This window comes from Protomyctophum bolini (assembly GCF_963924005.1).
Source record: "Protomyctophum bolini genome assembly, chromosome: 7".
NCBI classification, from domain to species: Eukaryota; Metazoa; Chordata; class Actinopteri; order Myctophiformes; family Myctophidae; genus Protomyctophum; species Protomyctophum bolini.
The window spans coordinates 17,497,244-17,519,546 of NC_137868.1; the positions used below are offsets into that span (position 1 = coordinate 17,497,244).

Genomic DNA, 22,303 nt, shown 5'->3' on the forward strand with positions numbered 1-22,303 from the left:
AGCAATCTGATGTTTAATGACAGTGGACAATACACCGTCAGTTTTGAAACGGTTGAATCACAGTTGAAAGGATCTACGAATATGAGGATCTACGGTAAGTAGATTATTTGTAGTCTACAATTTTTACCAGCTGCTTGTAAAGCTGCTGGTAATACAATGCCCATGGAATCTAGACGACAGACCGACATGCTAGTCATACTGACAAGTAGTTCTGATTGGCTGCCTCGTCTCTACGAAACCAGACACTTTTAATGCCATCGTCTAAACGGTCGCGCAAACCCGCCATCATGATGCCTCAGAATTCTTTAGGCTAATTAATTTCAGCATAACAGTGCACCGCAGCTAAACAGCGTATACTGTACCTGCATGAGAGCACACCCGCTGATTTAATGGGTAACAGTAACACATTTGAGTCTCAGTCGAGTCACTGTACCCCCACTAGTAGTATAGGCTACGGCTACACCCTCACAACAAAGGGGGGGGGGCACAACGGACGGACAGAGCTTCATGTTTATCATCCTATCCTTGTTCATAACGCCATCTAGGTCGAAGTCATGGTATAACTTCATGTTGTGATAATAATATAGCAGCAGCAGTCCGTCTATACTATGCTACAACTTCATCATTTAAACATTGATCTAACTGGGAAGTTTTCAGCTGTTACAACAATCATGACAGAATCACGACAGTTTGACATTGTTCAAGCCGTTCTCGGTGTGCACCAGAGACAACTCACTTGCTGTGAGTGGCCAGGCCGCATATCCCCACCAGGCCAGGTTGTACACCCAGGCCTGTGGAATTCATAGCCAGTCATAGTAGCCAATTTGAACAGAATCTGATCAAACTCACTGATACTGATACAGAACAATATATTGCTGGAAACTTTGTATGACCAAAACCATTCCTTAATAATAAAAAATAAATAAAATAGTTAAAATAGCCTATCTACAAGCTCACAGCTGCATCATATACATATCTCGACACGTTGGGAGCTTGTAGATCGGCTATTTCTTTTTTACTGTGGACCACTACCCCCGCAAATATAAAAGCAGCTGGTAATAATATGACTGTGATTCATTTCTTGTTTTTACCCTACAGCTTACAAATACTGAAATACATAGCAGAACATAGCTAAAACATGAGAGATACAACCACAATATGTGAATATTGTGTGACTTTTAGACAAAGTCAGGAGTAAAAGTGTTTAGAAGAAAATCGCGTAACATTTAGTTAGGCAGATGTGTGTGGCCTATAGAGGGAGTCTTTGGTTTGTTTGGAGTGAAGCTCTGCTTCTCCAATTGATTTTTAATTTAAAAAGTAAAAAATATGGTTCAAAAATATACTGCCCTAAGGCTAAGCTTTGAGGTGGCCTCTTGCGTTGAATAAATCCAACCTGGTGCATATGTTGTTGTTTCATGTATATCTGTTGGTGTGTATTATATAATCATTTTTGGTTTCTTTCTGTAGTTCCTTTGGTTGTTATCTTGATTGTTCTTTATCTATCTTACATCAGCATTTTTCAGTTTTTCAGTTTACTTTACAAAAGGAAAACAATACAACAAAAGGAATAACATTGGAAAAGTAAATTAAGCCCACAGACCTAGTAGATAGGACTTGTGAGATCTTTATTTGATGTACCGGTGAAATGAGTATAGATATACATGTATGTTTTAAAATGGTTTAAAAATGGTTTTAATTAGTGCACTAAAAAATCTCTGAACAGATTATATTTACATCAATATGTCTGGGTCCCCACCTGCTCACTCAGGGTTAACGTGTCACACCTGCAGTGATGGTAGGGGCACCAAAATGTGGTGCTTTGATTGGTTAATGGGGGCACTCCCTTAGTATAAAAGTACAGGTCATGTGAAAGTACATGTTCACATGACCTGATCAAATAGATCGAAACGTTGTCAGTATTTCAATAAAGAACGTCTTTCTTATACCTGTGGTGTGTGGGCTCCATCCAATACCTACTATAGAGGGAGTTGTGTCATGAGTTTTCCAGGGGGAAAGAAATTGTATGACCTCGTTACAATTTACTATTTAGGCATAAAAATGCTAGAGCAAGTGCTACGGCAAGTGCACTTGGAGTCTGAAGAGGTGGGTTTTCAGACTACGGTGGAAGAGGGGAAGTGCATTCCATAGTTTTGAAGCCAGAAGTTTGGGACATGTGAAGCATTGTCCCGTAGTTTTAGTTCTGGCCAAAGTGCATTTTATACGTTTGGTGGTGGGCTCAGATTGCGTCCACTAGGGTCCACTAGGGTTTTTTTTTATCACAAAACCGTCTTTGTGTCGGTGAGTAGTGAAATCGCTCTTTTAATTTTAGAAGAAGTCACCAGGCTGTGAGTATTTCATGCGAGCGCAGGAAGTGGAGAGTATAGCCTTAAGGGAAGTCCTTAAGACTATGAACCCTAGGCCAAAATGTGAAATGAAGCAGATTTGAAACATTGTCTTTCCTTTTTTGGAAATAAACTTTAATCAAAGAGTGTGAGCGTAACTACAAGAAGAAAGAAAAGAAAATACAACTCTTTGTTTTTATATTTTCTCCCACAACTCCCTTCCCAATCCTCCCCATCCATCCACCATCTTTCCCCACGAGGCCAGACATACAAACATATACAGGTATAAAACCAATAGATTGAGTAGTACATAACTAAGATCACCAAGGGTATGTTCACAGAAATAATTAATAAACAACTTAAAAGGGGGGTAAAATAAGAGGAGAAACAACAGATGAAATAAGATTAGTAAATAAATAAATAGAATATTTTTTTTTATAAAGAGATAAAGCTTGTAAGAGCTTAATTGACTTATTTCTTGACCATCATGTGTAATGATTTCTGATATATTAGGCTATCTTGCACCAATAAGTAGAGATCTGCACCACATTGTCTTTCTTGAAAAAAAGTCTTCAAATTTGACTTGAAATAGGCTAATAATATCATTGATTAATTGATTTTCAACCATTCACCATTTTACCTTAATGAGGCTTCAAAGTGAAAAACATTATCTTTTTCATTAATAGCACCAGTCTCCAGTGCAGTCATAACTCCCAACACTGCAGACTATATGGAGCTCAATGACACAGCAGTCCTCGCCTGCTCCGTCTCCTCTGGTTCCTCCCTCTCTTACCTCTGGCTGAATGGCAGCTCTGAGGTCACAGCCAGTGAGGGAGTTCAGCTTGGTGATGGAGGCTCCACTCTCACCATAGTCAATGTGACCCGCTATGACCAGGGACCGTTCAGGTGTCATGTGTTCAATCCCATCAGTAGTGATACCACTGAACCAGTAGAGCTCAACATCAATTGTGAGTTATTAACCTGCATGTTTAACTTCCTATCTTGATTAAGTTGGTGTAACATATTTAGATGGAGACAATTTACTGTATGTCTCACACTGCTTTTTAGTACTCTTTGCTGAACAGTTGCTTTGTTATTGTCTCCGCCAGGCCGGGGCAGCCAAAGGCTGGACGACCAAAGGTCAGGGAGTATGTTTTTACTCCAGTCTGTCTGCCAGTCAGTCAGTCAGTCAGTCAGTCAGTCAGTGAGCAGCTAACCTGGATAGGCAACCTGGCCCGGTGGAGACCTGCACTGCAAAGAGCTCAGTTTTCTAGTTGTCTTTTGGTTCTGTCTTTGTCTGGCAGCTTGTGTTAATGTATAACAACTTAACAAGGTTTCAATTTTTTAATATAAATGTAAATACTTGCTCTTCTTCAGCTGCAGTTGGTTGTCTAATAGTATGTACTGGTGGCTGGCGTTTCTTTTGCTTGTGTGTGTTATGCAAATAATCTACAGTTGGCCCAGAAAACACTACAATGAAGGTTTCCCCTTCTAAAGACTACTATGAAGATGGGTCAGCACTCAATCTGACCTGCTCAGCTGACTCCATGCCTACTGCCCTGTTTTACTGGTTTCTGGATGGAAATATGCTCAATATTCCTTATACTGGACCAGAACTAATAATGAACTTAAATATTGGTCAGAGTGGTAACTACAGCTGTCAGGCCTTTAATAGCAAGACTCTGAGATATCACATGTCTGAGACCTCAGTTGTCACTGTTCTGGGTAAGTGGAAAGAATGTGCATTAGACAAATATGAAACTGCTATTTAGGCATCTACAAGACAAAGGGACAGTAGATTGAGATATATGAGGCTAACTACTGTTTGGGATGTTGCTTTTGTTGTTCGTGATAATTGAAGGCTTTTGTGGTGACTCTATTTCAGTTATTCAGTGTTTGAATTTGAATAAAATAGGTTCCAAATCTCTGTCTGTATTCGATCAAAGACACTGCAAAAAAAGACTTCAATAGAATATTTACAGTGATACCCAAGCCATGCTTTATGCTAAAGTATCTGTGCAACACTTTTGTTGTTGATTTACCAAACATGGATTAAGATAGTAATCACAATATTATTTCCATACTATGAATTGTTGACTCCGAGTCCTACTGAATGACCAGTAATTTAATATTATTTACCAAAACATTCAAACAAATATCATATGCAATGTTGGAATGGAGTTGAATGGCGTGGTAAAATACTGTATCTAAAATATTTGTGTTTCTTTAATAGAGAAGATATCTGGTGCAGTTATCATACCATCACCAGACCAACCAGTTGAGGGATGGCAATTCACATTAACATGTGATGCTAAAGGATCAATCTCTACCAGAGTCTGGATGAAGGATGGCTGGCCTCTGAACCTTAGCAGTGGCAACACTCTTCAAGACAATAACAAAGTGTTGTCTTTCAGTGCTGTGAATGAAACAGACAACGGAGAATACTTGTGCAATGTCAGTAACCCTATCAGCTCTCAGGAGGATGGATACAACATGATGGTCAGCTGTAAGTATCATATAATATAGTATCATAAAAAAATATATATATATATTTTTTTCATTTTGTTTGTTTGTTTGTTTGTTTGTTTATGTCTTCATTCATTACTAGAATGTGCTTTCTGAGTGATGATAGCAATTCTTATAATTATTATACATATTGTATATATATCTTCTACCCCAGATTTGAACCCTGTTTCCTGCAGACATATTTACCATTGAGCTAATAGAGCCAGCCTGCTTTCTCAGAGGATAAATTGAATCTTGTCCATCAGGTCAAACTTTGTTTCAGATCCTGTGCCTACGTGAGACAAAATACAGTTAGTGTCAAAGTGTCCTTGAGCAAGACACTGAACCCCTAATTGCTCCTGATGTGCTGGTTGGTGCCTTGAATGGTTTCATACACCATCTGTGTATGAATGTGTGCGTGAATGTGTGAATGTGGTGAATGTAATGCACAATCTATGTAAAGTGCTTTGGATAAAGGCACTATATAAATGCACCATTTACCATTTATTTTTATTCAGTAAAAAAATAATTATAATAATTGTTTAAAGGGGGTGTCAGTGATTTCAGTCAAAAACCCTTAGGTTTCGTTTTTGCCTTGGGACACAAGCTTTCATCCAATCAGGATAGAGAACAAAAACGAAACCTAAGGTCTTTTGACCCCCAGGGGTTAACTGGGGACAGGGAGGAACTCCTTATATGGTCAGCACACTCTATAGTAGAGAGGATTATCACAACAAAACAAAAAAATAAGTGATATTTGAATTAAGTGAAATCACTGACTCTACCTTTAATGACAAAAAAAGAACACTACGGTTATGTCTTACTATTTTCTATTTAGTGTAGTAGCTTCACCTAGTTCTTCAATGGAATGAGAGGCTGTGTAGTGTGTACAGTATATGTGATAGCATCTGGCACCATTGCTGACACCGGGTATACACCTGTACTTCTAAGAATTATATCACAGAACTCAGTCAAACAGTACGTGTACCATGTGTACAAAACAGAAAACTACTATGTTGGTGTTATTTCTGTAGTTTTGCGAGCGAGAGCTCCACCTGGATGTCGAGTCACAACAGAAACATACTTATACTGTATTTCTATGTTTAAATAATTAAGCTCCTTCGCTGGCCTTATAGGTATTTCATGTCCACATCCAACTGATGGCATTTCAGCTGCTGGGGCTGCTGGTATAACAGCTGCATGTTTTATGGCTGTGATAGCGGGGTTCTTCATTGTAAGGACAAAGTATGTACGGTAAGTATAAATATTATAGGCCATATTATACACACAGACAGAGATAGGGAGTGTGTGTGTGTGTGTGTGTGTGTGTGTGTGTGTGTGTGTGTGTGTGTGTGTGTGCGTGCGTGCTACAAATTGTGGTGTGTGAACCTATGCTACATACAGTACTATTGACTTATGATCATGACTCATGAGTAGCATCATTTTTGCTATCTTCCACCTTAACAGCAAGACCTGCGGCCCAAGCAGGACCAGTGATGCACAAAAGCCAAGAGGTCAGTATTAATCTGATCCAACATATCTCCTTAAACATATATACTTAATACTGTAATATATTATAAGTTTAAAAAAGATTGTGTATATCATTAGGTGCTTTCAGACTCACATCATGTCAACCTGGAGCAAATTTAACTTTGTCTTTCTATAGTTTTGTATTGACAGTGTGCCGACAAATGTTGACAACACATAACAGCTGTAGTTTTATCCTTGGGATTCAGGACTTCAATCTCTCTCTCTCTCACTCTCCCTTTTTTATGGTATTATATCCAGTACGCATCAACATCTCTGTGTGTCTATTTATTAGGAAGGCAATTCAACATTTTAAACAATATACAGTACACATTTTCAACCTGTGGGTGACTCACCCTGGTGTAACCCCAGAGGGACTTGTGGCCCTGGGGTCAGGTGATCGAGTGTGAAAGTGCCTTTTAAAATGTCTTCTGATTTGTAGCTGAACAGAGAGACAAACTAGTGGTGATTCAGCAGCTACTAGTGCATTGCAGGTGACAGGTCTGTCACCAAGGTGCTTTAATTTGCCATAATTGCCAGTGCCATAATTTTTGTATTTTTACAGTTTTTCAATGTCTATGAGGTGACAGTACTTCATTAGACACCCTGGAGTTGTTTTTATGCGCAAATGGTGTATTAACTTTGTATTTAGGCTTTCTTCCTGGAGGCTGAACCCTTGACAGTCAAACGGGCCAATGAAATAAACAGTAATATAGGGACATCACATTATCAGCCCCTCCCCTAACCCCTCCCCCCTTTATCATACAACTAGATTAGGTGGATCACCATCCATCACCACCACCAGGCAAAACAGGCATACTTTATGAACTGGTGGGCGAGTCCACATGAAGCATGATTTTAACAAATACTGTACACTTTTTGGAAAAAATTCTTCCCCCTTATATTGTAATAATACCTGATGATCATGTTTTAGGGTGGAAAAAAATCGTGGCACTCGAAAACTCGGTTTTCGAGTGTTTGTTCAATCGCAGGGATCTGTCGGAATACCGATTTCAGCAAATCAGGAGCGAGAACTCACAGCATAAACAAGGGAAATTGCATGTGATAAAACAATGTCCAAACAAAAGTGAAACTGGAACACAAGTTCACTCTGTCACTACTGATTGGAAGAAATGTGTAACCCACAGTAAAATGTTAATTATGTTTACTAGAGCTGGAGAGATGTGAGACCCTGTTACTGAGCAAACAGGACTATAGCTTTAACTTAACAACTTTTGTTACAAAAGACAATAAAAAATACAGCAACCTTTAAATTTGAAAAAGTCTGTAAAACAGTTCTGTACATTAACATAATAATATTATGCTGGAATTAATTTCGTATCACATATTATGTGATACGAAATTAATTCCAGCACATTAAATAATACTTTTATAATTTATTATTGTATTTTGAGATGATCATGAAAGCCTGACAACAGTTCATAAATACCAGAGAAGCTGTTAATTTTTGGTTCCTTGCTTCATGGTTACACAAGCCAAAGCAACGAAAAGATCAATTAAGACAAGTCATTGTATCCTTTGTCTATAGAATCTGAAGATGTAGGCCTACATGTATATGAGAACCAATCTCCACCTATATATGAGAACGAATCTCCACCTATTAAGAACGAATCTCCACATATATATGAGAACTAATCTCCGGCTGTTCACAAGGTGAGTATTTGGTCTAAGAATTAAGGAATTGAAGAGCAATCTAAAGGTCAAAGTGTCAATTTCTAGCATGACAATCTTATCCACTTTTTACACACTGTAATAAAAGACACCAATGAATGGTTAATGAATCATTACTAAATGCCAAGGTTGTCACCTGGTGTTGGATCGTTTGTTTGTTTGTTTGTTTGTTTGTTTGTTTGGCCTCAATCTTTTCAAAGATAATACGAGAAACAGTACAATGTTATTAAGAATGCAAGAGAACAGGAGAGTTTTGCTGACAAAAATTAAATAACTGATAGATTATAATGTTATACTCATTAAATTAACCGCAAAAACTTGGAAGTGAAAGGTTCCATAAAAATCTGCAAATTGCTTTTACAGTTGAAAACAAGCAGACCTTTTATCTTAATAGTGGAGCTAGCTTGTCCAGGGGTAGGGCCTACCCTTTTTCGGAACGGACAGGACATGAGCTACGGACACTAAAAAAAAAAAAAAATGATGGAAACTGTGTGCAATGTATGAATGTATGTCCTCCTTACGAAAATAAACTGAACTGAACTGAACTGAAGATGACAGGTCATGGTCTAATTAGTATGCTCATGTGAGCAAAAATCTGCACTGTAGGTTCCAGCAATCCTCCCAATCCTCCCAGTCAATTTTGAGATCCTTACATTTTGGCCTATGAGTGGTGCTAGATGAGCCATGTTCTGAATCACGAAGTTTATTCATGAAGGCCTATGTGACTCAAGTAAATACGTACTGTATGTTTAACCAAATAAGATTAGATGCAAGACAAGGCAATTATTCAATTCACTTTGAAAACAAGCAAATGATATAACCTACACCAATTCACTAACATTATAAACATCAATGCAAACAAGCAATTAATTCACAGCCTTTCTATCTCACCTCTAGTCTGGCTAAAATAATACCTGACCATCTCTATCTCACAAACAAGTCTAGTAAGGAATAGGCTTCTCTAGCTCTGGTCCATAGCCTTCTACTGCTTCTACGATTCTGCCCTGCGCAGTAGAAGCTTAGGCTTCTCAATGAATGTGCTTGAATTATTAATTATCTTATTCATTATTATATTCATTATCTTAGAAGATAATTAAGGTATAAGAGGCCGGATTAATGTGCAAACAAGACTCACAAAAAATGTACTGTATCCATGCCAGGTTAGACAACTGCAATGATCTATTTTCTCCCCCAAAAGGGCTGGTCGCCTGACTCCCCAATAGTCATCATGACGGATGAACAGCCAAAGAAAAGAGGATGGACTGGTTGAGAGATGTTGATATGATTTACTGTAGGTTAACAGACCTGCATCACACTTATGAATGTTTGCTAATGTGTATGCTTCCTGTTCAAAGGCTTTAATCTACAAGAAAGAAAGAAAGAAAGAAAGAAAGAAAGAAAGAAATTAAATGTTTTTATTTGTGTTTTTTTGCAAAGCATTAGTAATAAGATGTTTCTGTCTTGCGTATGGAATTATTATTTTGTAACTTCAAGGGACACATTTTGGAAATCATAATGCTGTTAAAACATGTTGAAATATTGGTGTAGTCATGGACTCAGACCTGAATCACATACAGCTACATTAACAAAAAATCAAAGTCAGCCTTCTATCACCTTAAGAATTCATCAATGATTAAAGAATGTCTCAGCAGGATTTGAAAAAGAAATGGAAAAATATTTTTCTATGCATTCATCTTCAGTATCAATTAGGAGACTATACAGTCGATTCAGAACGCTGCTGCTCGAGTTTTTAACACCAAGAAGGTGGGCTATATCACTTCATTTCTTAGATTGTTAAACTGGCTACCTGTCAGTTCAAAATGTGTTTGTTTATAAAGCATTGAATGGTCCAGGAACAGAATACACTTTGCATCTTGTCTGCTATTACATCATGAACCATCCAGACTCATGTTGTCTGCTTTATGTTCAGAATTAAACATGGAGATGTAGCTTTCAGTTGTTTTGCACCAACCATGCAGTATCTGGAACAAACTCACAGAAAACTGAAATTTACTTCCAGTTCTTGTAAATAAAAGCTACACGTTTTTCTGTTTTCCGCTGCCTATTATTATTATTATTATTGTTATACATCTGCTCTCTGCATTTCTTATTTCTTAACACCTAATGTTTTATGTAAAGCCTTGTTGAAATTTGCCATACAAATAAATGTTCCTTGCCTAGCTATCTATTTTCCCAATCCCCACTGTGAGTTATGTCAGCCAAACATTTACATTTTTCTGATGACTGTAAACAGAAAGTAATCTGACATAGGTCTCATACCCACACATTGGAGTATAGTCACTATTCTAAAGTTTCCAGTGTCCCTTGAGCCCTTGCGTGAATTTCCATCCTGTTGTCAACCATGTCAGTCAATATATAATGTGGGAACACAACCTGACATACTGTAAATCAGAAAGGGTAATATTAATCTGCCTACTTCCCTACAACATATCCCTCCACACAGCTAGCTAACACAGTACTGTTACTGTTGAGCCACAATTTATTTATAATTTATACCCCATGGACTTGTATGCTTCCATATGGATTCTCTACTGGGTTCAGGTAAGCACAGTAATCAGCACATACTAGTGTTGGCACTGTTGGCAGGTGCCAAGTCCTGCTGGTATATAAATGGGAATCAACATCTCCATAAAGCATATGGATACAATCACCCGGTAGATGGATGTGTTGACTCTCTGGACTTGATAAAACACAATGGACTAACATCAGCAGATGTTAGTCTGCCCGCAAATCATGAGCGCAGCATCTTGCACTTTGCACACATTCGCACTTCATTAATGGCAACCTTTTAACATTGCCCTACTATAAGGTCCACAGCAAATTCCATGTCATTGAAGTCAGTAGTTTTTATATATTATATATATTTGTCACACTTTGCCCTATAGTGTGGGTAGTGTTTGCCAAAAATAAAAGGCACATGTAGGAAGAACAGCCAAAAACTGGAGAAAACTGTCAGACAGACACCTTCTTCAAAATTGAAGAAGGTATTTACACAGCAACTAGGCAGATTTGCCCTAGGTCCTCACAACTCTGCTTTGACTGATCGGCGGTGGGAAGTCTCCCATCTTATATAGGCTAAGCCCCTCCCACGGACCATACCAACCCTAAATTGATTCCACAATTACCCCAGTCACTTTTCACTGTCCAGAGACATCACATTTCACGTACACATTTAAAGTGTAATAATAATAATATTCAACCCATTATCTACAGAATATACACACAATGATAAATCAGAGTAATCTAAACAAACCCTCATACTGTTGGTATGTTAAACCCCACAGCTGATAGTTGCTCCCTACAATGGAATCAACTAATTATCAAATTGAATCAAGCATCAAATAATATATATAAAGTCCAACAAATGTCTTTCTCTGCAACATAAACAATAATTCAGAGGTCAATTCAGTGTCAGTGGCACGGTGAACTGCCACAATATTATTGTATTTGGGCTTAAAATGTGTGCAAGTGGAAACCTGACCTAATGGTGGCGCTAGAGGAAAGGCCATGGGTTCACCAAAATCAGTAGTTAGATTCTCTTTCTTGGGTTCATAAAGTTGCACAGAAAATCCAACGCTAATCCAGTCAGGGGTAAAGAAGATAGTTTGGGACCAAAGCGGTGAAATGACATGCTAGACCACGTGACCAACAAACAGTGAATAAAAGGTAGCTGCTATTAATTGCAATTAAATTAAATGTAAAAATCCCTATACAAAGGCAGGACCCGTGAACCTTGTTTCTTTCGAGCTGGCAAACCTGGGCTTCAATAACACCTGAGGTGTAAGTAATTTGTGTAAAAGTAATTTGTGTAAAAGGAGACCACCAAGTTGAATTGCATAAATTAACATTTCTATATACTTTTTTAGATTAGCCTCATGTAATATTCTAGTATTTAGAGATATTGGATTTTTTTTTTCATTAGCTGTATGTAAAACAATCACACCCGTGTGAAGTGAGGGTCTCTCTTATCATCGTACATCATCATGATGTAAAATAGACACTATGCCACTATTTGCTCAGACACTATGACGTAAATTATCCATTCATTGTCAAAGGGAATTTAATGTTTGGGTAGGACGAAGTTTCCTATATTCACTAAAAGCTTGAGGGACGCCTTTGGGGGCATGCACAAAGTCCATAGACTTGGCCGCCACATGACGTCATGGGGGTATGAATAAGACAAACATAAAAAGCCAATAGACTTGGTTACCACATGACGTCATGGGGGCTCATGAATAAGACAAACAAAAAGTCCATAGACTTGGCTGCCACATGACGTCACACACAAAGCCAGACGTTGGATGGGCTAGGCTAGAGTCCCCTCAAAAATCACACTCGTGTGAACAGTGACGGGCTCCTCTATCATTCCTTACCCTCTATCCCTCTGTCACTATAACGTTAGGTGACCTACAAAAACATTTCATTCGGCACACACAAATCCATGTGACATCATTGTTTGCCATTGACTTATGGTGGCCTGAATTTCATCATAAAAAGTCCATTAACTTGGACACACACATGGCGTCACGGGTGGACCACACAAGTCGTTCTGATATTTGATATAAAAATGCACCAGTATGCAAACACCATTACCTTGCTACACTTGTTCTCGTTCTGCACCAGGCAGGATGATTGTATCGGGCCAAAGTCATGGCCGAGTCCGTCAAGACCTTGTACCTTGTCTGTTTCATGTGACCATTGTCTGTGAACAGCTAATCTCTGTTGGACCGATCAAAGTGAAACTGTGCACATAAACTCTGCCCCAAATGTTTCACATGGGCCTGTTATAGAGCCACAAGGAGGCACTTTTTTACATGTTTTGTTCAAACATCAAACAAATTGGTACACAGTATCATATAGTCATTAAACCAAACGGATCAGTCGGATTTTTCATATTTCATCCTGATTGGCTGAAGTTTGCTGGAACAAAAGGTCTGAAATCATGAACACAGTGTCTGTGAAAGTCCCACTAGGCCGATCGAGGAAGTAATGCCACTTGAAAATCAGATCAATTTTCAAATCAGCTTCATGGTAGCGCTATAACGGGCTGATTCACATTTTTACCTACAGTATAACTGCAACGATCTGCGTACACTCCCTAGCCTAGAGGCCAAGGGAAAAATTACTACTCCTTCAAATTTTAGTTAAGTTTGAATGCAGTGTCCAATTGCGTTTTGGACAAAAACAATTTCTATAAATAACAAGGGTTAATTTCACTTTCACAGAGTTATATATCCAGGGCCGGCTCCGGGGTGGGGCAAGGGGGCGCTTTTGCGACCTCTGGTGGAGGCTTAGCCCCCCTAAGCCCCCCTTCCAAACAAGTCAAATTGACTTCTAAGTAAACCAAGATTCATTAGCCCCCCCTCTAAATTGCCAGCCCCTCCATATCACCCCCAGTCACATTTTCTGGAGCCGTTCCCGTTGCTGTACAGTATCACTTTCAAGCTAACTTTTTATCATTTTATCGTCTACTCAGGCTTTTGTGGATACCGCAGACATTTTTAAGAAAATATGAACAGACGTCTTAGTATACATATGATACGGTTGATGATGCTGCGTGTTTGGTCGTGTAAACTGGTCTAATTTAAACTTTTAATTTGATATATATTTTTTTTTAATCATGTCTATCCTTGTTTTATAATATGTTTTTGTGTTCATACAAAATGTCCATGCATACGTATTCTGTTGTTGTTGTTGTTGCTCGTGTTTGTTTTTTCTGTTTATTTGTAAAAAATCCAAATAAAGTACTGATCATAAAGAAAATATCAACAGACAATAGAGATTGTCTACATCGGCAGCACATTTTTATTTGTCTAATTTGTCTTCCATGTATAACTCATTTTTATATTGGCCCTCTTGTTCTATTTTGTGTTACTGATTAACTTCACAATTAGGTTACTTTACGTTAGTTTGACGTGCAAACAATAATAAAAGTTCCTGCTATCAGACAATAAATACAGTAGATAGACATCCAGAATGCGGTCAGCTGATGTCGACTTTGTATCATTGTGTTGGATATCAAAGGTTACATGGAATGACAAGACTGATCACATGATTGATCTGTATTGTGTATTTTTTGTTGTAATTATGAGATCAACTCGGTTCTGAGCTTGTAGATCGTCTAGTGTCACCGTTCATCATACAACAAAGGTATATTGGGCTTAGTGTTAAAGATGTAGTTCATGAGGGGAAATACCAGGGCACACTATTGACACACAGCATATTCCTTTCTGCATACCTGATACTACAGAAGAACAATGGAAATGTACATGCATGTGACCTTCTTCCTGGCATTGCTCTCAGGTGAGGACTTTCACATTAACAATAAAATAAAGCACATACTGTACAATCTGATTGTTTTTTTCCATGTTTGAAAATGATAAAATAATGTATGCTGTTATATTAGTTGAGAAGTTAAGAGGTCCTACAGACTTCAAATAGGCCTACTTGTACCATAGCTCATTTTACATGTTACATGTGCACTTTGTCAGAATCCTGCCAAAACCTGTAACTATCTCCTCCAGGTTTTAGCCATGGAGCAGGAGTTCTACCAGACAATCTACTGAATGAAACATTGGGAGGGAGTGTGATATTCAACACAATACATCCACCATTTATAACAGTAACATGGAGATTTATTAATCATGTAAATCCTCAGACTTTAATAATAATCTCAACTAGTACAGGTGTAGTGATTTATGTTGCACCAGATTATGTAGACAGGATCACCTTGAACACATCTCCTGTATCACTGGAGCTCAGAAATCTGATGTCTAATGACAGTGGGGAATACACCTTCAGTTTTGTTTTGGCTGAAGGATCAGAGTTGAAAGGATCTACGCATATGATGATCTACGGCAAGTAGATTATTCATGTTGTTGCATCACTTACATACTATTTAACGGAAAACACTGGGGAATACATGTTTCATTTAAAAATGAACAACTAATTAATTTTAATTTCAAATGTATGCCTAATTCATTATAGCACTATCTATAGCCATGATTCTGAACCTCCTTTAATTTAAAGAACCCTCAATTTCAAATGCATTAATCCATGGACCCCCACATTTGTCAGTTATCAGTTATCCCAATATGCACATGACCATAATATGGGCATAACATTGTATTCAATGGAAAATATATACTTTAAATACTGCTTCATTTAGAAATAATCTTTCTAAAGTTTACTGCATGGCACGACCACAAACGTGTTATTTTCTTGAAAGTTGAAGTATGGGCAACAATTTTATTCTGAGGGGATACATGGGGCATGTTGGAAACTGTTGTTTTACTGTGCCAAGTTGTGTGTGTGTGTGTGTGTGTGTGTGTGTGTGGCGTGGCGTGGAGAGAGAGAGAGAGAGAGAGAGAGAGAGAGAGAGAGAGAGAGAGAGAGACTCCGCACGTCAAAATGAATTGGAATAAAAAACAAAATGATGTAGCCGCTGCAGGCTAGTCACTGCCTATATGTATCGTCTGGATCTCATGTTGGTGAACTGCCGTGTGGCTGTGTGTGATCGTCGGCGCGGGGCGGAGGGGGTCCGCGGTAGTATGCGTGGTAGTCCACTGTCCGCGACTACAGTCAGAGTCTGTAAGGAATATTTAGAAGGCACGAACCAAGTAGTGACAAAGAACAATGTTGATGTAAGTAAGGGATTCGCTGTGTCAGTGATATTTTAAAGACAGACATTTAGAAGGAATAAGCAAAAGCGCGGGGCCAGACTCAAAACGTGGATTCACTGACGCTTCCTCCCAGTGAATCCATGTTATGAGGCTGGCCAAGCCAGGCTAATGATCATACACTCTTTTCAGTGAAGCCACTTAAAACACTTTGAACATCTTCATAATGGATCTGCAGCCAGAGTTGGATTCAGTAGGTTCTTTCTGAATTTACAGATATTTTTAATTTGGAGTTCAAACACTGAATGACTGAAATTGTGGAGCTACAGTAACAAAAGCCTTCAAATGTTACTTGTGTAATCATTTGTAATAGGCTAATAATATAATTGCTGAATTGCTGATTTTCAACATCATCTTTTTCATCAATAGCTCCAGTCTCCAATGCAAACATAACTCCCAACACTACAGACTATGTGGAGTTCAATGACACAGCAGTCCTCACCTGCTCTGTATCCTCTGGTTCATCCCTCTCTTACCTGTGGTACAATGGCAGCTCTGAGGTCACAGCCAGTGAGGGAGTTCAGTTTGGAGGCTCCACTCTCACCATAGTCAATGTGACCCGCTATGACAAGGGACCATTCAAGTGTCATGTATTCAATCCCATCAGTAGTGATCCCAGTGAACCAGTAAAGCTCAACATCAATTGTGAGTGACTTTTAACTTCCTATCTTGATTAATTAGCTGTAACATATTTTGAAGGAGACAACTTCCTGTATGTCTCACACTGCTTTTTAGTGCTCTTTGCTGAACAGTTGCTTTGTTATTGTCTCCGCCAGGCCGGGGCAGCCAAAGGCTGGACGACCAAAGGTCAGGGAGTATGTTTTTCAGTCAGTCAGTCAGTCAGTCAGTGAGTCAGTGAGCAGCTAATCTCCGGTAATGACGAATGGACATAATTAGTCAAGCTTTTCATACAGAAGTCTTTAGGCAGTATAGGAAATTCATTTTCAATGAAAGGTGAGTGCAAGTCAAGGTCTATGAAGCAGGTAGGAACATGCGTGTGTGCACACGCACGCATGCACTTAGTAAGGCACACAGTCACACACACAAACCCTGTCATAGGCCATAGGGCCGTCAACAACAACGCAACATGCAGAGAAACGCAGCGTCCCTGTTATTCCTTGTTTTGAGTTTGAGATCCCTTATGGCCTTATATCCCTTTCACGATACTGATATCGCCCATGTTCATATCAAGATCATGATACGATAAAGATATATCGTGTAGCACAAATTTGCATGCCCTGGATAGGCAACCTGGCCCGGTGGAGACCTGCACTGCAAAGAGCTCAGTTTTCTAGTTGTCTTTTGGTTCTGTCTTTGTCTGGCAGGTTGTGTTAATGTATAACAACTTAACAAGGTTTCAATTTTTAAATATGAATACTAAATACTTGCTCTTCTTCAGCTTCAGTTGGTTGTCTAATAGTACTGGTGGCTGGCGTTTCTTTTGCTTGTGTGTGTTATGCAAATAATCTACAGTTGGCCCAGACTACACTACAATGAAGGTTTCCCCTTCTAAAGACTACTATGAAGATGGGTCAACCCTCAATCTGACCTGCTCAGCTGACTCCATGCCTGCTGCCCTGTTTTACTGGTTTCTGAATGGAAATATGCTCAATATTCCTTATACTGGACCAGAACTAACAATGAACTTAAATATTGGTCAGAGTGGTAACTACAGCTGTCAGGCCTTTAATAGCAAGACTCTGAGATATCACATGTCTGAGGCCTCAGTTGTCACTGTTCTGGGTAAGTGGAAAGAATGTGCATTAGACAAATATGAAACTGCTATTTAGGCATCTACAAGACAAAGGGACAGTAGATTGAGATATATGAGGCTAACTACTGTTTGGGATGTTGCTTTTGTTGTTTGTGATAATTGAAGGCTTTCGTGGTGACTCTATTTCAGTTATTCAGTGTTTGAATCTGAATAAAATAGGTTCCAAATCTCTGTCAGTATTCGATCAAAGACACTGCAAAAAAATACTTCAATAGAATATTTACAGTGATACCCAAGCCATGCTTTATGCTAAAGTATCTGTGCAACACTTTTGTTGTTGATTTACCAAACATGGATTAAGATAGTAATCACAATATTATTTCCATACTATGAATTGCCGACTCCGAGTCCTACTGAATGACCAGTAAATTCATATTATTTACCAAAACATTCAAACAAATATCATATGCAATGTTGGAATGGAGTTGAATGGCGTGGTAAAATACTGTATCTAAAATATTTGTGTTTCTTTAACAGAGAAGATATCTGGTGCAGTTATCACACCATCACCAGACCAACCAGTTGAGGGATGGCAATTCACATTAACATGTGATGCTAAAGGATCAATCTCTACCAGAGTCTGGATGAAGGATGGCATCACTCTTCAAGACAATAACAAAGTGTTGTCTTTCAGTGCTGTGAATGAAACAGACAACGGAAAATACTTGTGCAATGTCAGTAACCCTATCAGCTCTCAGGAGGATGGATATAACATGACGGTCAGACGTAATATAATATAGTATCATAAAAAAATATATATATATTTTGTTTATGTCTTCATTCATTACTAGAATGTGCTTTCTGAGTGATGATAGCAATTCTTATAATTATTATACAGATTGTAACTTTCCTCTTCTACCCCAGATTTGAACCCTGTTTCCTGCAGACATATTTACCATTGAGCTAATAGAGCCAGCCTGCTTTCTCAGGGGATAAATTTAATCTTGTCCATCGGGTCAAACTTTGTTTGACCCAAAGAGGATGGACTGGTTGCTAAGAGATGTTGATATGATTCACTGTAGGCTAACAGATCTGCATCACACTTCTGCATGTTTGCACTTCCTGTTCAAAGGCTTTAATCGACAAGAAAGAAAGAAAGAAAGAAAGAAAGAAAGAAAGAAAGAAATGTTTTTATTTGTGTTTCTTTGCAAAGCATTAGTAATAATAAGATGTTTCTGTCTTGTGTATGGAATAATTGAAATATTGGTGTAGTCATGGACTCAGACCTGAATCACGTACAGCTACTGTACATTAACAAAAAATCATCAATGAAGAAAGGGAAGAATATTTTTCTATGCATTCATCTTCAGTATCAATTAGGAGACTACAGTCGATTCAGAACGCTGCTGCTCGAGTGTTTAACACCAAGAAGGTGGGCTATATCACTTCATTTCTTAGATTGTTACACTGGCTACCTGTCAGTTCAAAATGTGTTTATAAAGCATTGAATGGTCCAGGAACAGAATACACTTTGCATCTTGTCTGCTATATCATGAACCATCCAGACAATTCAGGTTGTCTGAGTTATGTTCCCAGAATCTGAATTAAACATGGAGATGTAGCGTTCAGTTGTTTTGCACCACATACAGTATCTGGAACAAAAAAACACAGAAATCTGAAATTTACTTCTAGTTCTTGTAAATAAAAGCTACACGTTTTTCTGTTTTCCGCTGCCTATTATTATTATTATTATTGTTATACATCTGCTCTCTGCATTTCTTATTTCTTAACGCCTAATGTTTTATGTAAAGCCTTGTTGAAATTTGCCATACAAATAAATGTTCCTTGCCTAGCTATCTATTATCTATTTTCCCCACTGTGAGCTATGTCAGCCAAACATTTACATTTTTCTGATGACTGTAAACAGAAAGTAATCTGACATAGGTCTCATACCCACACATTGGAGTAGTCACTTTTCAAAAGTTTCCAGTGAGCCCTTGCGTGAATTTCCATCCTGTTGTCAACCATGTCAGTCAATATATAATGTGGGAACACAACCTGACATACTGTAAATCAGAAAGGGTAATATTAATCTGCCTACTTCCCTACAACATATCCCTCCCCACAGCTAGCTAACACAGTACTGTTACTGTTGAGCCACAATTTATTTATCATTTATACCCCATGGACTTGCTTCCATGGGGTCCATATCCATATGGATTCTCTACTGGGTTCAGGTAAGGTGAGTTGGCTCGCCAATCAAGCACAGTAATCAGCACATACTAGTGTTGGCACTGTTGGCAGGTGCCAAGTCCTGCTGGTATATAAATGGTATCCATAAAGCATATGGATACAATCACCCGGTAGATGGATGTGTTGACTCTCTGGACTTGATAAAACACAATGGACTAACATCAGCAGATGTTAGTCTGGCCGCAAATCATGAGCGCAGCATCTTGCACTTCCTTTTAACATTGCCCTACTATAAGGTCCACAGCAAATTCCATGTCATTGAAGTCAGTAGTTTTGATATATTATATATATTTGTCACACTTTGCCCTATAGTGTGGGTAGTGTTTGCCAAAAATAAAAGGCACGTGTAGGAAGAACAGCCAAAAACTGGAGAAAACTGTCAGACAGACACCTTCTTCAAAATTGAAGAAGGTATTTACACAGCAACTAGGCAGATTGGCCCTAGGTCCTCACACCTCTGCAGTCCTGCTTTGACTGATCGGCGTTGGGAAGTCTCCCTACTTATATAGGCTAAGCCCCTCCCACGGACCATACCAACCCTAAATTCATTCCACAATTACCCCAGTTACTTTTCACTGTCCAGAGACATCACATTTCACGTACACATTAAAGTGTTACATAATATTCAACCCATTATCTACAGAATATACACACAATGATAAATCAGAGTACTCTAAACAAACCCTCATACTGTTGGTATGTTCCCCACACCCCACAGCTGATAGTTGCTCCAATACAATGGAATCAACAAATTATCAAATTGAAGCATCAAATAATATATAAATAAAGTCCATTAATGTCTTTCTCTGCAACATAAACAATAATTCAGAGGTCAATTCAGTGTCAGTGGCACGAAACTGCCACAAAATTATTGTATTTGGGCTTAAAATGTGTGCAAGTGGAAACCTGACCTAATGGTGACGCTAGAGGAACGGCCATGGGTTCACCAAAATCAGTAGCTAGATTCTCTTTCTTGGGTTCATAAAGGTGCACAGAAAATCCAACGCTAATCCAGTCAGGGGCAAAGAAGATAGTTTGGGACAAAAGCGGTGCAAATGACAGCCAGACCACGTGACCAACAAACAGTAAATAAAAGGTAGCTGCAATTAATTGCAATTAAATTAAATGTAAAAATCCCTATACAAAGGCAGGACCCGTGAATCTTGTTTCTTTTGGCATATTTGGAGGCGATTGTAGGAAGAGTGCTTGGTGCATGGAAACATTTAAAGACAAAATTTGCCCCCATTTGTCATTTTGTGTCTCTCAGATCATGACTACTCTGATGTCATTGTGAAATATGTTGGCATAACGGCTGGATGTTTCATAGCTGTGATTGTTCTGTTTGGAACAATTGGTTGCATCGTCATGAGGAGGCAGAGAAAAAAGCTCCTGGTGAATTAAGGTAAGAATCAAGAATCAAGTACTGAGAGAGTACACTGCAAAAGAGTACAGATTTCTTCCCCACCACTGTGGCGGTTTCAATTCCTCTACTGTGGCACTCCAACAAAAATGTTCATGTCTGCTTGCAGGGCATTGAATTGTCATGCTGGTACAATTCATGCAGGCTGTGTCTGGGTCTTAAACCCATGGCAAATCTGAAAGCAGTACAGAATGGTTGTACAGCTGGTGTTTTGAGCCCATCTTTAAAGCCCAGCTTTATAGTTGAGCCCATGACAGGAACCAATCACCAGCCTGGTTCCTCCTAAAAGTTAGCCATTCACACTCAGCCACCACTCAGTCAGCATTGGACCAGCTGGTCCTCATCAGTCACTTCTTACCACCACTCTCACCACACACTAGGCTGCATGAATGCATCATTAGTTGTAGGATCAAGCCAATCAAATTTGATTGGCTTGCAACTAATGATTATTATTCTAATATTATTCTAAGTCATTGACTATTCTAATGACTATTAGAATAAAGATGGTGAATTTAAATTCACCATCTTTATTCTAATAATTAAATCTATTATTTTCCACTTACAGGAAAATGTAACACGTCCAAAGGTTTCTGGATCAAAATTGTTAAAAGAAAGAAAGAAAAAAGACATCCCTTTTTAACCATAGTTACTGTACCTTTAACTAGGATTCACAATCAGTTATCAATGAGTATTTGCCCTTTATATTCCCTTAAATAATGAAGCCAGGCAAAAGAATGAATGTCAAAAGAGAATGGCCTGATCACTAACCAAATTATAAATAGAAATAAATGAAATAGAATGTATATTTTATTTAATGACATAATTAATTTTCAAAGGGATTTTCAATAATTTGTGCTTTATCTGAGAACAGCTAAGAAAAAAGAAAAGCGGTAATTCCAGTATGTGTACCTTGATATTAGTGTGTGTGTGTGTGTGTGTGTGTGTGTGTGTGTGTGTGTGTGTGCGTGCGTGCGTGCGTGCGCGTGCGTGCGTGCGTGCGTGCGTGCGTGCGTGCGTGCGTGCGTGTGTGTGTGTGTGTGTGTGTGTGCGCGTGCGTGTGTGCGACAATAGTTTAGTTTATGTTGGTAATGTTTAAAGACCTGGCTATATTTTGAGTTGTGTAATAAAGTTCCTATATGTCTAAGAATAT

The 22,303-nt window shown here is 38.6% G+C and overlaps 1 protein-coding gene across 1 annotated transcript; it reads left to right on the forward strand.

Annotated features, from left to right (window-relative positions):
- Positions 1–3,072: 3,072 nt before the first annotated feature.
- Positions 3,073–5,147, forward strand: LOC308318592 (cell adhesion molecule CEACAM8-like; the record flags this gene model as incomplete). The annotated part of the gene is made up of 4 exons (XM_080768208.1): positions 3,073–3,310; positions 3,798–4,067; positions 4,774–4,848; positions 5,131–5,147. The coding sequence occupies 4 exons, from the start codon at positions 3,073–3,075 to the stop codon at positions 5,145–5,147; spliced, it is 600 nt and encodes a 199-aa protein (XP_080624334.1).
- Positions 5,148–22,303: the final 17,156 nt, after the last annotated feature.